We start from the raw sequence: 22,302 nt of genomic DNA on the forward strand, positions 1-22,302 counted from the left end.
ACAAGAATTTCTGCTTACCAGATGGAACAATTTCTCCTTCCCACCATGTATGTGCTGTTCTGGAGGGATCTGCAACTATGTGCACTTTCAACCTGATCACTCCATAGCACCCAGAGGGTCCACCTTGAATCTGCTGCCGGCTCCCAGACTTGCTCATAATGGCTCAGAGGCTTCTAGCATTACAGTACACACACTGTGTGTATTCTGCATGTGAGTAGCCCATTGCAGAGCACATATCCAGGTTGCAACTCCAGTTTATGTATATATGCAGGAATTTGCTTGAGAATGCTCTCCCCACAAATTGTTTCAGCTGTATCCCTATCTGCAATGGCCATGTGAACCAGCTGCAATTAGTTTGATGCTAATTTACACAACACTTTTAAAGGTTTGAGGCTGATTTGAAGCTGAGACTTGCATGTAGCGACTTAATCTTTTTGCTGCAGGGTTATGGGTCTAGACGGACGCAGGTGGCGCTGTGGGTAAAAAGCCTCAGTGCCTAGGGCTTGCCGATCGAAAGGTCGGCGGTTCGAATCCCTGCGGCGGGGTGCGCTCCCGCTGCTCGGTCCCAGCGCCTGCCAACCTAGCAGTTCGAAAGCACCTCCGGGTGCAAGTAGATAAATAGGGACCGCTTACCAGCGGGAAGGTAAACGGCGTTTCCGTGTGCGGCTCTGGCTCGCCAGAGCAGCGATGTCACGCTGGCCACGTGACCCGGAAGTGTCTCCGGACAGCGCTGGCCCCTGGCCTCTTGAGTGAAATGGGCGCACAACCCCAGAGTCTGTCAAGACTGGCCCGTATGGGCAGGGGTACCTTTACCTTTACCTATGGGTCTAGACCAGGGGTAGGCAACCTAAGGCCCGGGGGCCGGATGCAGCCCAATCGCCTTCTCAAACCAGCTCACGGATGGTCTGGGAATCAGCGTGTTTTGACATGAGTAGAATGTGTCCTTTTATTTAAAATGCATCTCTGGATTATTTGTGGGGCATAGGAATTCGTTCATTCCCCCCCCCCCAAAAAAATATAGTCCGGCCCACCACATGGTCTGAGGGACGATGGACCGGCCCACGGCTGAAAAGATCTAGACTGGTCTAGACTGTCACTCACACTGCACTGAAAGCCTTTAGCCGAACCAGTTAGCTGGTGAGTCAGAAAATCTGGGCAGACTCGGAAATATTCTCAAGAGTATTTCAGATCTCTCTTTTCCCCAATCAAGACTCAACATCGTTGAATAGGAATAGATTAAAAATTGCACTGAGCTGCTGCTTGTCCAACTCACTCCCTTCCAGGGGGTCAGAAGTCATCCACACCCTCACACCCCATCTGCACACAACAATGCCCCATGGACATCCTGTTCACACACGTCCATATACACTGCCCCCAATCTACACTTCCATAATGCACCTTCACACTCACCCATCCCCATCCTCCCACCTTGGTCATATGCAGGCTGCATACTCATGATGCATTTAAAGTTCTCCCCTGCCAAAGAAATCATGGGAACTGCAATTCCCAGCACCCTACACAAACACCAACCCCCAGAATTATTATTTTTTTTGGGGGGGCTTGCTTTAAATGTATGGTCATGTAAACTTCCTCTCCCCTTATTTTTCTTTCCTTCCTTTTTCTTTCATTCCCTTCCCTGGTGGGAAGCTTTACAAAAGACAGGTCCTGTGACATATAGAGAAACCCTGAAAATAAGAATTTACATTGACTTCAGCCTTATGATTTTGATTGCAAACCTTTATTCAGAATATAGTTCTTATTACATTCAGAATTACTTAATTTTTTAAAATAATTAAGTCTAGCTTCATTCACGTTGTGCAGAGTCCTGAGGCGGATCTACACACATGGTTTTTAATGTTAGGGAAGGGTTTTGATAACATATTTGGACACATGACATCCTACTTTTAAATTCCATAATGCGTTATTAAAATGGGACACCAGAGGGCACCGCAGAGCAACCAGCAGCAGGAGGGCAGCGTTTTCACGTGGGGGGGGGGAGGGAGGGAGCAGGGTAAAAATGCTTTAATTAACAAGTATGCCCTGTGATGTTTTAGAACAACATATCTAATAATGTTCCAATAACATTAAACTGGTCAGTGTAGAGCCAGCGCTTGTCACTCTAAAGCAAGTGATTTGAAGTAGGCAGTCTCTGCAAAAAGAAGATGCCTTTGCAATCCCGTTCTTGCTACTTGGTGTGTTTTTTCATGATGGTTCTTCAGGAAGGCAAAGGTTTCTCACATATGTAGAAGTTTGCAGTGGAACAGCTCTCATCATTCCATTCCCCAGAAAAATGGATCTCTGCACAGTCTTCCTTGTTCTGATAGTCACTGGGCTGACCCTGTCTCCAATTCCTAAATGAGGAAGGGAGGTAAGATACATTGAAAAATGTGGAAATGGTTCTTCTCCAGCCAAACCATCCTCGACTCGCTTCCCAAATCCAAGTATATCCAAGCTATTCTCTCTAGATTTTCCATTCTGCACTTTGGTGGCTTTGACACAGCAGGGGCATAGGAAGGCGGTGCGGTCCACCTGGGGCCTGGCCCGCAGCCTGCCCAAGCCACCTGCCTCTCCTGGGAGTGACGCTGCACCCCTGTGCGCAGATGGCCCCGCCCCCACTGCTCCGGGTGCTGGAGCAGCCAGCTGCACCCCTGGGACACAGTGACTGGCTCATTTGTTTTGTAAAATTTACACACTGCAGGGTTGTAAATAACCTCAAAAGAGATTACTAAGAGAATAAAACAATAAAGTTATTGGTGAAAATAGTTAAAAACAACTTTTTTGCAACATTCAAAAAAGAAATAAAAGCAGCAATAAAGTCAAAACAGATTAAAATGCACATCACCATTTTAGCTATCTGGGTAGGCTTGTCTACCCAGCTTTCTTCCAAGGAGCTCAAGGCATATCCCACCCAAGGAAGCTCTGTCACAAGACCTAGATCTGCTTACTTTCAGCAAACCAATTGCACTGTATGACTTCATATCACATCTTAGCATAAGCTGGGGAACATTTTAGCCCAGTAGGCCAGATCTTTTTCTCACTGGCCCACGGCAGGCCAACTTTGACAGGTGGGTGGGACCTATGCCATAATGGTAGCAGGTTATTGACACCCATCAAAGTTCACAGAAGGTTGGTGTAGCGCAACATCCTGTGAATATGTACTCCCTGTGCCAGGGAGGCTCCCTTTAATTAAAAATCAGCTGGTGGTTGGTTAGAAGGAGCCCCTTTGAAGGGGGAAATGCTCCAGTCTTTGGGGCATTGCCGCCTCTGCAGAGAAAGCAGTTTCTATTGAAATCACTGGGAGAAGCACTTCCTTTGGGGGGCAGCAGCATCTGAGGGGGTATGTGAGAGACAGTGGGGCAGAAGAAGGGGGCAAGGGGGCTGACCAGGCCAAGACTTGGTCAGCTACTCCTGGGATAAAGAAAACATTGTAGACCGGGGCTCAGCAAAACTCCAGTCTCTGTTGCCTTCCCAGGATGGCCAAAGTTTGGCTTGCTGCCTTGCCAAGTTTGGCTTGCTGGGGGAGGTTGCGGCATTGTGTCTTACTTGTAGCTGCTTAAGTAATTGGTGCCATCAATCCACCTCCATTCCCCTTCTTCATCGATGTCATTGAGTCCAATCCAATAGCGTTCATTCCTGGTTTGAGACTCGAGGAAATTCTGCAAGGAAACCCCCCACAGGATAGGGCAGGCACTGACTTTTAGTTTTAAGGATACAAACACATACAACTCATAGAAGTGGCGTTATTCAAGCAGCATTGCCTGCAGGGGTGCGATTGGAGGGTTGAGGGGTTGAGGGGCTGAAGGTCCCCTCAAAATTCTGTGGCCGTTATGTGTGCACACTGCGCCATGTGCTCATTTCACTCACATGCTCATGTCCCTTGCAGCACATAATGACACAACAAGTCAGCACATCGTGGGGTGTGTGCACATTGCGCAGCCCTGGCTCCCTCAGTCATGGGGCAAGCCAGCGCAGAAGATGATCCCTGTGTCTCTGCATGAGTCCCTGCTCTGGTCTTGCCTTTCTCTAGTCAGGAAGCATCTTGATCAGCAAACCTGGATTTCCAGAGCCACACTTGCCACTAAATATCTACAGAGTGTCCACATGGCCTACTTTACAGATAAGAGTCCTCTGTTTGAAAGAGTTCTCTATTTTAAGAGCTGGCTAGTTGAAGTCCAGGTTAAAGATGCAGAAGGGAGAGCAGATATACCGTAACACGCACACACATCTATAAATGAGCATATGCAAATTTTACACCATTTTTGTAATGTCCTCAATGTCTGACTGGGCTTTCTCTCTGGGTAAAACTGAAATTTGTGACAATCACCAGCAGCTGAAGCATCACATGCAGGATGTATTTTGTGCTTTTCTCCTCGCCTGCTCAGCTTGCATTTAAATCTTACCTAATTTGCACCTTCCAAAGCAATATACTCAGCTATACTCTGTATACTCAGACTTATTTATAGCATTTCTTTCCTGTGTTTAGAATGATCCACCCCATCCTTCAAGATTTGAATTTCTCTGACTTTTGCAATGCAGTCTTCCAGCTGAGTAATGTGTGTCACTAAGGTGACTTTGCATATAAATGCATATTAGTGAAGATAACATTAAAAATGTGTTATGTTAGAGGAGATTGCATCCAAAGATGTGCATGTTAGGGGAAATTTGCACTGGAAGAGAACGTCTTTTTAAAAAATCTCTAAAACCTGATATGGAAATGTGGAGAAGTGAACTTAAGACTGGCAATGATGAAGAACTGAGAGAAACCCAAATGGACATGTTTGCCCATCCCTAGCTGCCCACAAGGGAAGCTGAGCCCTGCAGTCATTGTAAGAGGCTTCCCAGCATCCCTCACCATTGTCATCTCAGAGCGGTTGGGGCCTTGTTTCAATTTCATGTCTGCATCTTATTTCTACTACATTAAATGTAGTTTCCCACCAAAAGACCCCAGGAAATGTAGTTTGAGGTGTCAATAAGAACTCATTTGAGAGGCAACATATCCACACACATACAAGGACCAATATTCCAGCACCTTTACCTGCTTGGCCTCATCATGAATAACCACCAGACTTGAATTACGTTGTGCACATTGAGATTCAGCTATGTGCCAAGTAAATTTTTGTACAGAGAAGTAATAACACCGACCGTCAAAGTATTCCCATTCCCTGCTTCTGGAACCGCATGGGAACACTGGCAAAAGAGAAAAGGCACAGAATGAAAGCCCTGACCATGGCTTCACCCAATGGACTGCAGGTGGAGCGGGCATGCTCCGGCCATCCTTCCACAGCCTTCCCCACCAGGAGGAGAGACGTGCCATCTTTCTGTTTTAATATAGGCATGCTTTCTAAATTGTGAAGAACAGTTACAATGTGGGGCTTTTTAGGGGATAGAGAAAGCCTTTTCTCCCTCTCTCAGCACAGCACTGGATGGGGGCATCCCAAGAAGCTGAAGGCTGGAACATTCAGGAGAGACAAAAGAAAATACTTCTCCACAGAGGAGATAGTTAAGGTGGAATTTGCTCCTCTAGGGGGCAGCGATGCTCATCGAGGCAGCAGCAGCAGCCGAGCCCATTTCATCCCTGTAATCCTGAGGGCGCTGGGGTTGTGAGGGTTTGCAGCACATCAATGGCACAAGCTCATGAGTTACGCCTGTTTCTAAGCTCTCACAGAGTTCCTGGCCCAGGAGGTGCTTAGAGTTCAGGCTTCCCTGGAAGATGCCACTTTGATGGGGAAGACCTGCCGTCTAAAGCCAGGCATTGGAGGAATGATTGTGGGTGATAAATTATGCCCCTCCTGCAGTGGAAACAGGCTCTCTGGAGTAATGCCAGGCGAGAGCCACCTCCCCCAGGCTATTGCAGCCGCAAGCCCCAGATGGTTTGGGCAAGACACTTACGCTCCTTGCTCATTTCAAGCTGTTTATGCATGTCATTCATTTCTGAAAAAAACTTTGACCCTGAAATTTTAAGAAGAAATACAAGTAAACTCAGAATATTAGAAATTCAGAAGAGAGAAAAAGAGATAGGGTGGGACTTCTTCTCCCATTCCATAAAATTAATCCAGCATCACTTGTCACAAACCAGACAGGTAGATTCTGGAAATCCCAAATTAAATTAGTCCCAACACCTAATTGCTATTCCTCTTGGACAGCTTCCATCCTAGGATGAATAGCAGAATTGAGGTGAGGGGAGAATAATTTTTGTCAGAGTAATGACAGAGAACATTAGTAAGAGCACATATCCTGCATGCACCTCCAGATATTTTTTATTTATTTCCATGGTGCCTGGGGGAATCCCAGGGAAAGAACTCTGAGACCCTGGAGGAGACAGTGCTGGGCTGGTTGGTCCAGTGGTCGGACTCAATATCCAGCAGAAATGTATATGCTGCCTCATCCCCCTTGGCCATTCTGGCTCTCTTGACTCACTAGTCAGCCATTGGCCATCCCACCAGCCCAAGTTTGATTTTCTGAACAGTTTTCCAGCAGCTTTCAAAGGTGAGAATCTGAATTGGGGTGGGAACCCCACATTTGGTCATAAAGCTGGAGCATTTCAGACTTTGGAGTCCTTTAATTACCACTGGAGATCAGTAGCCCCAGCAAGATGATCATCAGCAGGTAAGCGAGAGCCAGGAGCCCATAAACCAGGAAAGAGGAGCTCCATTTCCACTGGGGGAATGACCTGCCTTTCAAAAGAGAGAAAAAGAAGAAGGTAGAATCTTATGGCCATTTGTCCTTATCTTGAACACATTCCTTTGTGGATAATGGAGGTTACAGAGGATTTTACTCTATATTTTCAAAGCATAATGTTTCTCCCCCCCTGCCCCAGTTCCTTTCTCTCTCACACACAGTTCCAATTTTGTTAAATTCCACATTACGGTGGTACCGCTGGTTATGAATGCTTCTGGTTACGAACGCTTCAGGTTAGGAGCTCTGCTAACCCAGAAGTAGCTGCTCCTGGCTGTGAACTTTGCCCCTGGATGCGAATGGAAATCGCGCGCCAGAGGCGCACACAGCAGGAAGCCCATTAGTGAAAGTGCGCCTCAGGATAAAAATGGTTTCAGCTTAAGAACAGACCTCTGGAATGAATTAAGTTCGTAACCAGAGTATATTGCAATTTCTTCCATTCTCACTAGTGCAGATATTTTTTAATAAAGCTAGCATTCAGGGGAAGGTTGCTGTATCATAAATGTAGAGAAATCTTTAAATAAGCAAACTGTGGGCTCCCCTCATCCCATCCTCTATTTCACCAAATTAAATCCACTCTCATTCCAAACCTTTTAGTTCCTTGTAGCTGGGTTGTTTTCGCAGTTTCTTATCTCATGATCTTTAGCACACACCTGTAGTTTAGTCCAATTAAAATTCAATTAACAGGATAACCTTTGCTTCCAGGAATAGGATGGGGGGGGTCACGGCAGCCAGAGTGCCCTGTGCCCCCAGTGCCTTTGCCTGCCCTCGCATTCCATGGGGAAGCGAGTGCCAGACTGCCAGGCAAACTGCAGGTAAGAGCCTGGTTCCTCTTCCAACCGAAGAGGAATGCAGATAATGAAATTCCCCCTTCATTATCTGATTACCTCCATCTGTCTCTCTCCCGCAGTGTTGGGAGGGACGCCAATTCTGGCGCACCAGAAACAGGAAGCCCTTGATTAGAATTTCTGATCCTGCTTCTCTCAGACACTCAAGTCATTTTTTACAATTTTTACGTGATTACGTAGTATATAAATATCTTACAAAGATAAATTAAAGACTAGAGCAGATGCAACCAGACCCTCTAGGTCTATTCGCCCTTCTTTGTGAGCAGGCCCCAAACTGCTCTTGTGAACTGGCAAATGGCAGGCCGAATTGTCTGCCTGCCACCAAATTGACCATTGGCAACAGTGTGTGTTCCCTGGGGCACGGGATTAACTGCCCAATGGTTACGCCTGGCAATTTGGCCTCTTCTTTCTTTGCAGGTTCTCCCACCCTCCCTTACTTCAGGATGTTGCTGATGGTACAACCTTGTTATGGACTATGTCGGCTGTCATATTTGGGGCCAGGAAGGAATTTTTCCATTTGGCAAATTGGCATCAGCCATTGGGTTTTTGCCTACCTTGTAGCAATCACCACAACTTTCTAAAGTGGATAGGCATTGGGTAAGCTTAGATCTTGGATGGAGGGGAGGTTGTAGCCTCTGACTTGGCCTCCAGGTAAGGGTATCCTGTTAAAAGGATCCAGGAGTAGTGACTTCTGTCCAACACCTAGAGGGGGGCAGGGCCACTGCACTCCTCCATTAGGGACCACTTTTGGGGTACCCCGATTTGATAGAGCTCATAGGGCATTATTCCCTGTCGGTTGGCTTCAACCTTAGAGGCCCTTCCAGCAGACGGGCTGGAGTCATAATGCCGATGGCCAAAACCTACACATCTGTAACCAATAAAGTTGTGGCCTTATTGGATCCCATACTTATTTAATCCCCAGGGAACGGGGTGGTCATGGGGCCTCAACATGCAAGTCAGGAAAGAGAAGAAGTCAATTAATTACTTCCAGCTTCAACACTGGCAGTGAATTGCTGGTAGGAACTGAGTTGGTCAAAGAAAGTTTGACCAACATTGCCAGCCTGCTAACCTTCCTTCAAACGGTATATTGCTGGCATCTCCATACGCCTGCCAGGGCCAACTTCCTGTCCAAACATCTCCTCTTCCTGACACCAGGTACTGGAAGTAGGCCTAATTCTCAGATCTGAAGCTGCTTTGTGCAGTTCCACTTTGGGTGCTTATTGTGGTGCCCACTCCAAAGCCACAGGAAGGAAAGCAAATCTTTCTATTTTTCCTCTACCCCAAGTCAACTGGAAAGACTCCTAGCACAAAGACAAAGGACCTGTTAATCTGGAATTTGGAAGGTTGCTTACCCCTTAGATGCAATTTTGAGTCCCCTAATAGTGACTTCAGATCTGGATCCAGTATTGGAATAGGTTTACCACAAAGGGCTTCCTGACTTGTTGGATCTGGATCCAAACCTTGAGGCCACTACATGCCACAAATACATACCCGTTTTTCTTGGAGCCATGGCTTTCCCCATCCTGGCCAGATATCCGTGGTCTCCGTCTTCCACTTGCTCATGGACACCAACAATACCCATCTTGCTTTTGTCTTCAAATTTCTCCTCTCAATGCATTTATAATAGGAGCAACAAATTGAGGAACTAAGCATCTATTTATTTCCTTCCCCCTCCTCCTCCTGTTTGTTTGGAAGAATGGGGGAAGTTAAAACATGCACCACCCACTGGTTTCAGGAATTAAGCTCCTTTTAAGAGGAACTTTAGACTTTTATAATGGCACTTTAAGAAATGGTCCCTTCCTCTGAGAAAACCAGATATTGCAGCATGATATCTCCATGACCCATTTTATCTGATCTTGGCTGGATCTAGAGACATCAAAAAAGCATTTCAGGAAAACGCATTGTAAACTTCATAGTGGGAAATCACGTTGGCGAAATAAGGAACTCCATAGTGTGAGTAGATAAATAGGTACTGCTGTGGCAGGAAGGTAAATGGCGTTTCTGTGTGCTCTGGTTTCCGTCACGGTGTTCCATTGTGCCAGAAGCAGTTTAGTCCTGCTGGCCACATGACCTGGAAAGCCGTCTGTGGAGAAACACTGGCTCCCTCAGCCTGAAAGCGAGATGAGCACCGCAACCCCAGAGTCGCCTTTGACTGGACTTAACTGTCCAGGGGTCCTTTACCTTTCTTTTTTAACCCTTTATGGATGCTGGCAGAGACTGTGGAAACAGAAGCTGAGTTTATGTGAATGGAGGAGAACTTCCACAGACCATGTGTGGCTGTTTACTTTTACCCTACTTTCCCCTTTCTCTCCATTGTAGGTATTGCCATACCAGATACACTGCCCAAGAATCCTGGGAACTGAAGGGCCCTGGGAAATGTAGCCATGAGGGGTATAATATAGTTCCCAGGATTCAGTGTGGATGTGCTTTAAATGTATGTTGTGCACACAGCCATCACCTCCTCTTTCTGTGTTTCCTCCCTTCTCTTAGCATTAATTACTCAAATGCTATAATTAATTCCTAGACTCCTCATGCAGGATACATAATCTTGTTATTCTGAATTAAAATTAAAGGATCACTTCAAGCCAAAGTGTTTACTGTTAAAATATGTGTGAGAATTCCTCACCCCAAGAGGAGCCCATTCTGTGCGAATTACCTGCCCTGTAGAATCTGCCTTAGGAGTGGCAGGAGATAAGTCCAGAGCAGAGACTCATGCAGAGACATCGCTGTAACTGAGCCCATTGTGTGAGCTGTCCATATGCTTGGCAATGGCTGTTATTCTAAAGCAGCAATGCTGCAGCAAGCAAAGGCTCTAGCAGCTCAGTCTGCTGCTTGTGGCTGGAAAGCCAAACAGGAAGTATGTGACTGTTGCCATGAAAACGAAGGGGCAGTCCATTCTCCTTATTGAGCACAGGATGTGAGCTGAGTGTGTGTCATATGACCTGTACAGGATGTACGTGGGTGGAGTTTGGAGTTTCTCTCTGTTTGTTGAAGAGAGCAGACATCTTTTACTGTATGACTGCTAAAGACAGGAATAAAAGCATGTAGTTACATTTCTGTCTGTGTCTGATTCCCCTCCCTGGGGATATGCAGGGAGGAGGAGAAGCAGTTGGTGTGTTTTTCTCACAGCCTGAGGAAAATCGCCGGAACGGACCTCGTATGTTTTTCCTGCCGGGAGTCGCCGGAGGGAGGTCTAAGGAATTCAGCCGGTGCCTGGACTGATAGGCACATACCTCTGACCGGGCTAGAATTCCAACAGTGGTATCAGAGCTGATGGTTTCTACGATCCATGGAAGTCTGCAGAAAGAGTGGCAGAGCTGCTGATATTCATTGCTCCATGGAGGCCTGAGGTGAGAAAGCTGTTTCTCTGCAGCCAGAAGCTGACCAGAGGAAGCTGAAAGCCAAGCTACGGAGCCCAGGTATGAGATTTTCGGGCTTAGAAGTGTGCATGCAGATTGATTCATTCTCTGCTTCAAGGGAGCAAGGTTTGGGAAAAACAGCTCCAAGAGAGAAGAGCTCTGCATTCCAAACATTCCTGTGGTTAATCCTGTCCAAGGAAAGGAATGCTGTTGCTTAGCAACGAAGGCCAGTTTCACGAGAGGGCTGGAAGTCAGGCTTTGCCTCAGAGAGGCAAAAACAGCCTATGTTTTGACTTAGGCCCAAAGGAACTGTTGGAAAGGGACTTTCCAAAGCGGCCAGTGTTATAGCTGCCAGGTGCACAGAGTGTAAACAAGCCAGCTATTGGATTTTAGAGGCTTGTGTTTGAGAGTCAATGCAAGGACTCAAAATGGATGCCAAGAAGGGGGGAGGCCTGCCTTCTCCAAGCCTCCTGACCAGTGACAATTATGCATCTTGGTCTATTAAGATGAAGGCCTTGCTGCAGAATCAGAGACTGTTTGGGGTGATTGAGAACCCCATCCCTGCAGCACCAACGCGTGCTTGGGAGTCACAGGATGTGAAGGCCAGAACAGCTATAATTCTGTGCGTATCAGACTCGCAGCTTATTCACATACAGCATTTAGAGCACGCGAAAGATGTTTGGGACACGCTGAGAAGGACACATCAGAGAGATGCAGGTTCTTCAGCGTTGCTGTATTTTGAGAAGCTGACCAACCTGAGGCTTGCGCCTGATGGAGATGTTCAAGCGCACCTGACGGAAATGAAATTTCTGCGTCAGCAGATGGTGGAACGCAATTTCCGTCTGCAAGAAGAAGTGTTTTGCTTCATGGTGATCAACAGTCTGAATCGGACTTACAAAACAGTTGCCAGTCAGCTGGGGTCTCTCCCAGCAGCTGATCTAACGTCGGACAGGGTCTTTGCCGTCGTTCTGAATGAACATGACAGACTTGCCGCCCTGGAAGTCAAGGACAGGGGGAGACAAGAACGGAGTTCTGACACCCCCACTGCTGAAGCTACTGGAGAAAACGCTGTAGCTTTGAACGTTGTCCGATGCTACAATTGTGGGCAAACTGGGCGTCTTCAGCGGTACTGCAAGAAGCCACGTCAGAACAAAGGAGCCAAGGGAAGCTCCACAAAGTCTGAGGCGTCAGACAAAGGTCACACCAAGCCAAAGGCAAAGACTGCAAAGGCTTTGATGTCGCTAAAGGCCACACCAGAAGTGGGGAATTCTTTCGTTTTGGACACGGGAGCGACAGTTCACATGACAGGACACAGAGGACTATTTTTTACGTTTAAGAAGCAAAGCTTCGCGGTACAACAGGCCAACGGTCAAGAGCTGGAAGCCACCGGAATTGGGACTGTGTATCTTAAAAGTCAGAACTTGACTATAAACAATGTTTATTTGGTTCCAGAGTTGAAGTACAATCTGCTCAGCGTTTCGCAGATTGCCAAGAAGGGACTAAAACTGTCCTATGATGATCAACACTGCGAGATCTACAAAGATGGAGAGCTGTATCTTTCTGCCAAAGAGAAAGATGGACTGTATTTGTTGACATTTGATCAAAGTGATTACATGGAATGTAATTCTTGTGATTCTAACATGATTTCTTTTGCAGGTGTAGCCAAGGAGAACACCAAGAAGGTGACCTCGAGGGTCAACAGGGCATTTCAGCGGGTGTATGCTGATGTGATTGGTCCTTTAGCACCATCTAGAGGCAATGCAAAGTATTACCTAATATGTGTTGATTCTTTTACAGGTTTTGTCTGGATTTATCTTTTGGAGAGACCGCAAGAAGCCTTAGAAAGGTTTAAAGAGTTTTGTGACAAGGTTAAAAATATGCATGATGCTGACATAAATTGTCTTTGCACAGATGAGAAGCCAATTTTTCTTTCACAGGATTTCCAGAGGTTCCTGAAGAAGAAAGGGATAAGACACAAAATTGCTAGTTCCGAAGAAGCTTGGAACAGATGTGTCTGTGTTAGGGTGAACAAAGAATTGCAAAAGGGAATGCATGCGCAATTGCTTAGTTCACATCTGCCACATGAGTACTGGGCTGAGTCGCTGATGTCATTTTGTTATACATGGTTGAGAAAGTTTTCAAAAGAGTTGGGAAGTTCTCCTTTTGAGAAACTGTTCCACAGAAAACCTTCTGTTGCCCATTTCAAGGTGTTTGGGTCTCATGTGAGGACAGAAGCTCCGGGTGGAGTAAAGAATGCCAGAGGCATTTTTGTGGGTTATGAAAAGGGTCTCTACAAAGTAATTTTGTCTGAATCTGGTAAGGTGATTCTCACAAAATTTCTAGAGAGTGCTCCTGAACAGGAGAGAGTGATTGTTCACACATTTCCCACAGGTGATGATGATTCTGATGATGATGATGATGTTGATTTTATTGAGTTCAGTAGTACTGATGATGACAGCGATAGCTCAGACAGCTCAGTTGTCACAGTCATTGAGAGGAAATCTCACATAATGACTAGACCCTCAGAAGAGGAGGATGAACCACTGTTTACAATTGGTACTGGTTCTCCAAAGAGTCCAAAGGTTGAACCAGAAAGCAAAGAAGAGCAGCACCTCTTACGTAGGTCTGAGAGAGCAACGAAGGGTGTACCACCCAAGAGGTATTCACAAGAGTTTGCTAACTTAGCTGTTGCTGTTGTAAACGACCAAGGTCAAATTGAAGCTGTGTCTGAGTCAGAGACAAAGGCACAACAGAGAGTTGTTAACCAAGGTAATGCAGAAGCACTCATTCCTTGGAAGTCACACAACCAGAGAGGTACATTGGTAAAACCAGTGGCGGGAAGTTCCAAGGGTGGAACTGAAACAACAGGGGAATGTTATAAGTATAACAACTGTTTGTTTTCTTCTCTGGATGACGCTTTGCTCGCAGCACGCATTGATACTTTAGGGGGAATATGTTATTCTAAAGCAGCAATGCTGCAGCAAGCAAAGGCTCTAGCAGCTCAGTCTGCTGCTTGTGGCTGGAAAGCCAAACAGGAAGTATGTGACTGTTGCCATGAAAACGAAGGGGCAGTCCATTCTCCTTATTGAGCACAGGATGTGAGCTGAGTGTGTGTCATATGACCTGTACAGGATGTACGTGGGTGGAGTTTGGAGTTTCTCTCTGTTTGTTGAAGAGAGCAGACATCTTTTACTGTATGACTGCTAAAGACAGGAATAAAAGCATGTAGTTACATTTCTGTCTGTGTCTGATTCCCCTCCCTGGGGATATGCAGGGAGGAGGAGAAGCAGTTGGTGTGTTTTTCTCACAGCCTGAGGAAAATCGCCGGAACGGACCTCGTATGTTTTTCCTGCCGGGAGTCGCCGGAGGGAGGTCTAAGGAATTCAGCCGGTGCCTGGACTGATAGGCACATACCTCTGACCGGGCTAGAATTCCAACAATGGCTGTTACCGGGGAGGGGGCTTGACCCCTGCAGCAGCAGCAGCACCCCAAAGTTTATACATGCCTCCAGTTATGTGTCTTCTCCAGTCTTCTGTTGCAACACCTTCATGGGACTCTTGTGTTCACTTCCCTGAAAAATTATTTGGAAAACGCTGACTCCAAAAGTTGCTCAATCCAAAACAAGCAACAGTTCTGAGTTCAAGAAAGCATTCCTTAGCATTCCTTATAGAACTACTCATTCTGTCCTTATTTTTAAATTATTCCTCCCAGTTTATAAAAATCCCAAAGCTTTGATCAACTTAATGTTGCAGCCACTATAAACTTTTCCCACCAAGAACCGTAGTATCATTGGGCAGCTCCTGGGGGAGCTCGACTGAATTGAGGTGCCTACATTTGGGGCATTGCCCTTTAAGAAAGCACTCTGACTCCAGGGGAATTATCTGGTATAACAGGCATCAGATCTTTCAGAAACCCAAAAATTTGCCTTCCTCATACAGTGCATCAAGCTGTGAGGTGTTCTCTGCTGCTGTTCTGGGGAAGTGAATTTAAAGAGTCCCATGTAAGCATTCATGGATCACTGCCTTGCCGTGGCGAAGGGGCTTGAATAACTCAGAGAAGCTATGAGCTATGCTGTGCAGGGCCACCCAAGATGGACAGGTCATAGTGGAGAGTTTTGACCAAACATGATCCACCTGGAGCAGGAACCAGCAAGCCACTCCAGTATCCCTGCCAAGAAAACTCCATGCACAAAGACAAAAAGCATATAAAAGTTATGACGCTGGAAGATGAGCCCCTCAGGTCGGAAGGCATCCAACATGCTACTGAGGAAGAGCGGAGGACAAGTGTAAGTAGATTCAGAGCTGATGAAGCGGCTGGGCCAAAGCCGAAAGGACACTCAGTTGCGGATATGCCTGGAAGCGAAAGGAAAGTCCAATGCTGTAAATAAGAATATTGCATAGGAACCTGGAATGTAAGAACCATGAACCTTGGTAAGTTGGATGTGTTCAAAAATGAGATGGCAAGAATAAATATTGACATCCTGGGCATCAGTGAACTAAAATGGACGGAAATGGGCGAATTCAGTTCAGATGACCATCATATCTACTACTGTGGGCAAGAAGCCCGTAAAAGAAATGGAGTGGCCCTCATAGTCAACAAAAGAGTGGCAAAAGCTGTACTGGGATGCAATCTCAAAAATGATAGAATGATGTCGATACGAATCCAAGGCAGACCTTTTAACATCACAGTAATCCAAGTTTATGCACCAACCACTGGTGCTGAAGAAACTGAAATTGACCAATTCTATGAAGACTTACAACACCTGATAGAAATGACACCAAAGAAGGATGTTCTTCTCATTATAGGGGATTGGAATGCTAAAGTAGGGAGTCAAGAGATAAAAGGAACAACTGGCAAGTTTGGCCTTGGAGTCCAAAACGAAGCAGGGCAAAGGCTAATAGAGTTCTGCCAAGAGAACAAGCTGGTCATCACAAACACTCTTTTCCAACAACACAAAAAACGACTCTACACATGGACATCACCAGATGGGCAGAATCGAAATCAGATTGATTATATTCTCTGCAGCCAAAGATGGAGAAGCTCTATACAGCCAGCAAAAACAAGACCTGGAGCTGACTGTGGCTCAGATCATCAGCTTCTTATAGCAAAATTCAAGCTGAAACTGAAGAAAGTAGGAAAAACCACTGGGCCGGTAAGATACAATCTAAGTCAAATCCCTTATGAATATGCAGTGGAAGTGAGGAACAGGTTTAAGGATTTAGATTTGCTGGACAGAGTGCCTGAAGAACTATGGATGGAGGCTCGCAACATTGGGAGTGCCTGATCACCTCATCTGTCTCCTGAGAAATCTCTATGTGGGACAAGAAGCTACAGTTAGAACTGGATATGAAACAACTGATTGGTTCAAAATTGGGAAAGGAGTATGACAAGGCTGTATATTTTCTCCCTGCTTACAGTGGTGCCCCGTAAGACGAATGCCTCGCAAGACGAAAAACCCGCTAGACGAAAGGGTTTTCCGTTTTTGGAGGCGCTTCGCTAAACGAATTTCTCTATGGGGTTGCTTCGCAAGACGAAAAAATCTTGCGAGTTCCCGCGTTTTTTTCTCGCTTTTTTCTGCCCTTTCCCTAAGCGCTAAGCCGCTTATCAGCTGTTCCGCTGATAAGCCGCTTCTCAGCTGATCGCTAAAAGCCGCTAGACCGCTAATAGCGCTAATCCGCTAAGCTGTCAATGGGCTTGCTTCGCAAGATGAAAAAACCGCTAGACGAAGAGAATCACGGAATGGATTAATTTCGTCTTGCGAGGCACCACTGTATTTAATTTATATGCAGAATTCATCATGCGAAAGGCTGGGCTGGATGAATCCCTAGCTGGAATTAAGATTGCTGGAAGAAATATTAACAACCTCAGGTATGCAGATGACACAACCTTGATGGCAGAAAGTGAGGAGGAATTAAAGAACCTTTTAATGAGGGTGAAAGAGGAGAGCGCAAAATATGGTCTGAAGCTCAACATCAAAAAACGAAGATCATGGCCACTGGGCCCATCACCTCCAGGCAAATAGAAGGGGAAGAAATGGAGGCAGTGAGAGATTTTACTTTCTTGGGCTCCATGATCACTGCAGATGGTGACAGCAGTCACGAAATTAAAAGACGTCTGCTCCTTGGGAGAAAGGCGATGGCAAACCTAGACAGCATCTTAAAAAACAGAGACATCACCTTGCCAACAAAGGTCCGTATAGTTAAAGCCATGGCTTTCCCAGTAGTGATGTATGGAAGTGAGAGCTGGACCATAAAAAAGGCTGATCACCAAAGAATTGATGCTTTTGAATTATGGTGCTGGAGACTCCCATGGACTGCAAGAAGATCAAACCTCTCCATTCTGAAGGAAATCAGCCCTGAGTGCTCACTGGAGGGACAGATCGTGAAGCTGAGGCTCCAATACTTTGGCCACCTCATGAGAAGAGAAGACTCCCTGGAAAAGACCCTGATGTTGGGAAAGATTGAGGGCACAAGGAGAAGGGGACGACAGAGGACGAGATGGTTGGACAGTGTTCTCGAAGCTACAAACATGAGTCTGACCAAACTGCGGGAGGCAGTGGAAGACAGGAGGGCCTGGCATGCTCTGGTCCATGGGGTCACGAAGAGTCGGACACGACTAAACGACTAAACAACAACAACAAATGTAAGCATTACAGTGAAAGTGTGTCAAAAGAAAAGAGAGATGTCGTCATAGAGTTGCCTGCATGCTATGAGGGAAGGAAGCCTCTGCACATGCGCAGAAGGCTGCATCCAATGTTCATCACACTCAGAGTACACCTATTGAAATTAATAGACTGAGTACAATATAGCACACTGATCCTGGCTTCCTGAACAAAACCCCAGATGGAAAATCATAACCAGAGTGGAATGCAACCTAGCCTGAACAAATAAACTCTGCCAGCCATATTTTAATGACAAAGGGACATGTAAAAACTTTCTTTTGCCTGTGTGAGACAGATGTTGAGACAATGTGTGATTGACAAGGGCATGAAGGAATGGGTTTCTGTGTAGTAAGTTTAAAAACTGACTCACCCCCCCTTTGTTCTTTCAAAAGAGAGCACTTTTAAATGTGTAAAACTTGAATCGTTGAGCAAAACCATAATAAGGACACAACTGCATAAACAGTTCTGTCCTTTATCAGGACAGGCAAGGCTTGGCCTTGGCTCCCCAGGGAACAACGAAAACACATCAGAACTTTATCTTATGTGCTGACCACAAAATACGCACAAGACCAATGTCCGGGAAAAACGCCAAAAGTGTGTTCCCGGAGATTATGACGTCCCCCCCCCCCCAGATAAGAGTAGGAAGAGGAAGATCCTTTTATGGTCAGAAGTACAGGAAGGAAGATCCTTTTATGGTTGAGAGTACCAGAGCAGGAACATATGTGATGTCAACCTGCCTATACAAGTTGACATGGCAGGGGAAGGGGGAGAGAATGCCTGGAGAGTATATAAACTGCATGAAACCTGTCATTTCTTTGGACTTGCTGTGGACTTGATCACGCAAGTGCCTTCTGCTATCCGGAGAGCAGAATAAACTCTTTCTTTGAACCAACCTTAGGTGTTGTTTGACTTCCTTCCTCCTGTCCCGGAGCAACGCACACCCAATCGGTGAATTCTAATAAGGCTACAGGCATCCAGTCCCGGCAGACTGGAGGAGGGCAAATGTTGTCCCTATTTTCAAAAAGGGGGAAAGAGAGGACCCAAATAATTACCGCCCAGTCAGTCTGACATCAATACCAGGGAAGATTCTGGAGCAGATCATTAAGCAAACAGTCTGTGAGCACCTAGAAAGGAATGCTGTGATCACCAATAGTCAGCATGGATTTCTGAAAAAGAAGTCATGTCAGACTAACCTGATCTTGTTTTTTGACAGAATTACAAGCCTGGTAGATGAAGGGAATGCAGTGGATGTAGCCTACCTTGATTTCAGCAAGGCATTTGACAAGGTGCCCCATGATATTCTTGTAAAGAAGCTGGTAAAATGCGGTCTTGACTATGCTACCACTCAGTGGATTTGTAACTGGCTGACTGACCGAAGCCAAAGGGTGCTCATCAATGGTTCCTCTTCATCCTGGAGAAGAGTGACTGGTGGGGTGCCACAGGGTTCTGTCTTGGGCCCGGTCTTATTCAACATCTTTATCAACAACTTGGATGATGGACTCAAGGGCATCCTGATCAAATTTGCAGATGACACCAAACTGGGAGGGGTGGCTAACACCCCAGAGGACAGGATCAGACTTCAAAATGACCTTGACAGATTAGAGAACTGGGCCAAAACAAACAAGATGAATTTCAACAGGGAGAAATGTAAAGTATTACACTTGGGCAAAAAAAATGAGAGGCACAAATACAAGATGGGTGACACCTGGCTTGAGAGCAGTACATGTGAAAAGGATCTAGGAGTCTTGGTTGACCACAAACTTGACATGAGCCAACAGTGTGATGCGGCAGCTAAAAAAGCCAATGCAATTCTGGGCTGCATCAATAGGAGTATAGCATCTAGATCAAGGGAAGTAATAGTGCCACTGTATTCTGCTCTGGTCAGACCTCACCTGGAGTACTGTGTCCAGTTCTGGGCACCACAGTTCAAGAAGGACACTGACAAACTGGAACGTGTCCAGAGGAGGGCAACCAAAATGGTCAAAGGCCTGGAAACGATGCCTTATGAGGAACGGCTAAGGGAGCTGGGCATGTTTAGCCTGGAGAAGAGGAGGTTAACTGGTGATATGATAGCCATGTTCAAATATATAAAAGGATGTCACATAGAGGAGGGAGAAAGGTTGTTTTCTGCTGCTCCAGAGAAGCGGACACGGAGCAATGGATCCAAACTACAATACAAGAAAGAAGATTCCACCTAAACATTAGGAAGAACTTCCTGACAGTAAGAGCTGTTCGACAGTGGAATTTGCTGCCAAGGAGTGTGGTGGAGTCTCCTTCTTTGGAGGTCTTTAAGCAGAGGCTTGACAACCATATGTCAGGAGTGCTCTGATGGTGTTTCCTACTTGGCAGGGTTTGGACTTGATGGCCCTTGTGGTCTCTTCCAACTCTAGGATTCTATGATTCTATGATTCTATTCTATGATTCTATGTCTTGATCTCAGATTTCTGCTGACACCACTCTTCTTCTGTGACATATCCATGGTGTTTTGATGACACTGTAAGAAATGTATTGTGGGAAACTGTGAGAACTTTTAAAAACTTGTGTAACCTTTGTTCTGGGCTTCTTCTTTGTTTGCTTTACACCTCAAAACCTTTGTTGCAACAAATAAATGATCAGGCCTCCGGGCCACTGATTTGCTCCTTCATTGCTTGGCTGAAGTCTCTCATTTTTTGACCAACCCAGAACCCGCAGGGATGCTTTAAGTAGCACACCCCAAGACTTGTCCTTTTCATGTACAGATGGCAATGATGTAACAACTGCTTACGCTGCCTGCATTTCATGCAGGTGTGGAGGCTTGCAAAGCAAGGTCTACAAAAGTGCTGCTCAAAATCCCTAACCTGCAGAACTTCAAGGGCGTGTGTGAAGTGACCCTAATTCACCTATGGGACTGTGTTGAGATGTCTGTTGGCTTAGGTTTTGGGGCATGGGTGTAGTCAAGGGAGGGGGGCAGCTGCCCCCATTAAATCAACTAAATCAATACTCAACTAAATGAGGTTCTGCCCCCCCAACATAAATCCTGGCTATGCCCATGTTTTGGGGTTCATTCTCTGGGAAGCAAGTTTCAACTCATGGCTGTCATCTGGTCTCAAATTAGGAGCTTTGAATCTTTGGGTAAAGCAGTTTTGCAGAAATGATTATGAAACCCTTTTATAAAGAAAAACTACTCATCATTTTTTTGGAAAAAATAAATATAGTATATTGCATAAGATGCTGCTGAAATTGCTTACTAGGTCAAAATACCAAAAAAGGAAGGAAATATCCTATGTTCCTAAAAAACAAAGTAAAGTTTATGGACCGTATTCAACTACTCTATTTTGCTAACACAACAGGGCTTCCCCTTCTCCCGCGCCTCCTCCAAAGGCGCCTGGTGGCTGGGCTCCCAGAACAGCACGTGGCACAGGGAAATTGCTCCAGTGGGCAAGCAGAAGTGCTATGCTGGATTCTATCCAATATGTCCCTGAACCCCACGATAAGCTTTGCAATATCCCATATAAGAAATCTCCATGATGAGGGGACTCCCTCCTTTATGCACAAGAATATGGTAGTTTATTCAGTTCAAATTACCATGCCCCTGCTGCATTTGCACATCAGAGAGTGGGAGGGAGATGCCCTCACCTGATGCAGATAACCTTTTGGTGTGTCCCCCCCACACACCCCCAACTCCTATTCACCAAGCTGTTATCTGCCCATGTGTGTTCAGATGGCTGTTAGGGTCTCTTCACATTACTGCCCACTCTGCATCCAGTTTTCTGATCAGATTCAAGCTGGTTTGAAAAAAGAGACTAATTGAACAGCAAAAAAAATTCCTTCCAGTAGCACCTTAAAGACCAACTAAGTTAGTTCTTGGGATGAGCTTTCGTGTGTATCTGAAGAAGTGTGCATGCACACGAAAGCTCATCCCAAGAACTAACTTAGTTGGTCTTTAAGGTGCTACTGGAAGGATTTTTTTTTGTTTTGACTATGGCAGACCAACATGGCTACCTATCTGTAATTGAACAGCAGTCTTTGTCAAGAAACCACAGGATCAACATGCAATGTGGCTAATGTCATGTGAATGTGGCTTTAAAAAAAATAGCAGTGAGGTGCAGAGTCAGTGGTATTGCGCCAGGGAGGCAAATCTGGCATTTGAGGCTTAAAAACTCCCCAGACCCCCACCTTCCAATCGGCTGATGTCGCTCTGATGGACAAGAGGATGGGTTTGAGTTTGTCTTAGTTGTGCGCCCACTTCTCTAGAAGAGTAGTGCTGCCTGCAAAGGGGCTTTCAAACAGCCTCTCACTGCACTGAAGTCCCAACACCTGGGGCATCAAAGTGCAGCATGAGCTGATGTCCCTATGATTTCCCCACAATTTCAGGCGTTTGTCAGGTGGGTGGTGCCAGTGACTTGTGAAATTTGGCACTCCAGGGGTGAGGGAGATAACACACTCACACCCCATTTTCACATACCATCCATGCCCCAAATTCATCAACTTTCCATTCAGGCTCATCCATATACAGTTACACCCCATTCATAAACACCCACACATTCCTATTCTACCCCTATACACACCATACATTTAAAGCATACCCCAAGAATCCTGGGAGCTGTAGTCTTCCCCTCACAAAGCTATAATTCCCAGCACTCTTAAAAACTACAGCTCCCAGAACTGCCTTTAAATGTATGGTGCATATACAGCCATAGCCATTTAAACCACTACTGGCCTTATTCTTTCTCTCCTTCCCTCCCCAGGTGTGGCAATTGGGACTACTAAACACACACAG

General features: G+C 45.9%; 2 protein-coding genes across 4 annotated transcripts in view; one reads left to right on the top strand and one right to left on the bottom strand.

Moving 5' to 3' along the window:
* LOC310840067 (uncharacterized protein) overlaps positions 1-22,302 on the top strand; it is a 437,006-nt gene that overhangs the window by 177,050 nt on the left and 237,654 nt on the right. The gene's annotated exons all lie outside the window — the stretch shown is intronic.
* LOC310840080 (hepatic lectin-like) lies at positions 1,717-9,173 on the bottom strand. 2 transcript variants are annotated; one of them, XM_083729271.1, is made up of 6 exons: positions 9,015-9,173; positions 6,567-6,674; positions 5,890-5,949; positions 5,036-5,187; positions 3,544-3,656; positions 1,717-2,351 (listed from the first exon to the last, which is right to left on the bottom strand). In XM_083729271.1, the coding sequence occupies exons 1-6, from the start codon at positions 9,103-9,105 to the stop codon at positions 2,216-2,218; spliced, it is 660 nt and encodes a 219-aa protein (XP_083585397.1). In that variant the 5' UTR covers positions 9,106-9,173; the 3' UTR covers positions 1,717-2,215. The 2 variants fall into 2 exon arrangements, with proteins under 2 accessions (XP_083585397.1, XP_083585398.1); XM_083729272.1 differs by lacking the exon at positions 5,890-5,949.

This window comes from Podarcis gaigeae (genome assembly GCF_964106915.1).
Source record: "Podarcis gaigeae genome assembly, chromosome: 2".
Lineage (NCBI taxonomy): Eukaryota > Metazoa > Chordata > Lepidosauria > Squamata > Lacertidae > Podarcis > Podarcis gaigeae.

Bases quoted from the DNA above. Each gene is read 5' to 3' on its own strand.
- LOC310840080 (XM_083729271.1), bottom strand. From the start codon at position 9,105: ATGGGTATTGTTGGTGTCCATGAGCAAGTGGAAGACGGAGACCACGGA. The intron at 6,675-9,014 runs GTATGTATTTGT...CTCTTTTGAAAG, and splicing joins CATGGCTCCAAGAAAAACGG to GCAGGTCATTCCCCCAGTGG. The intron at 5,188-5,889 runs GTAAGTGTCTTG...CTCTTTTGCCAG, and splicing joins GCTTGAAATGAGCAAGGAGC to TGTTCCCATGCGGTTCCAGA.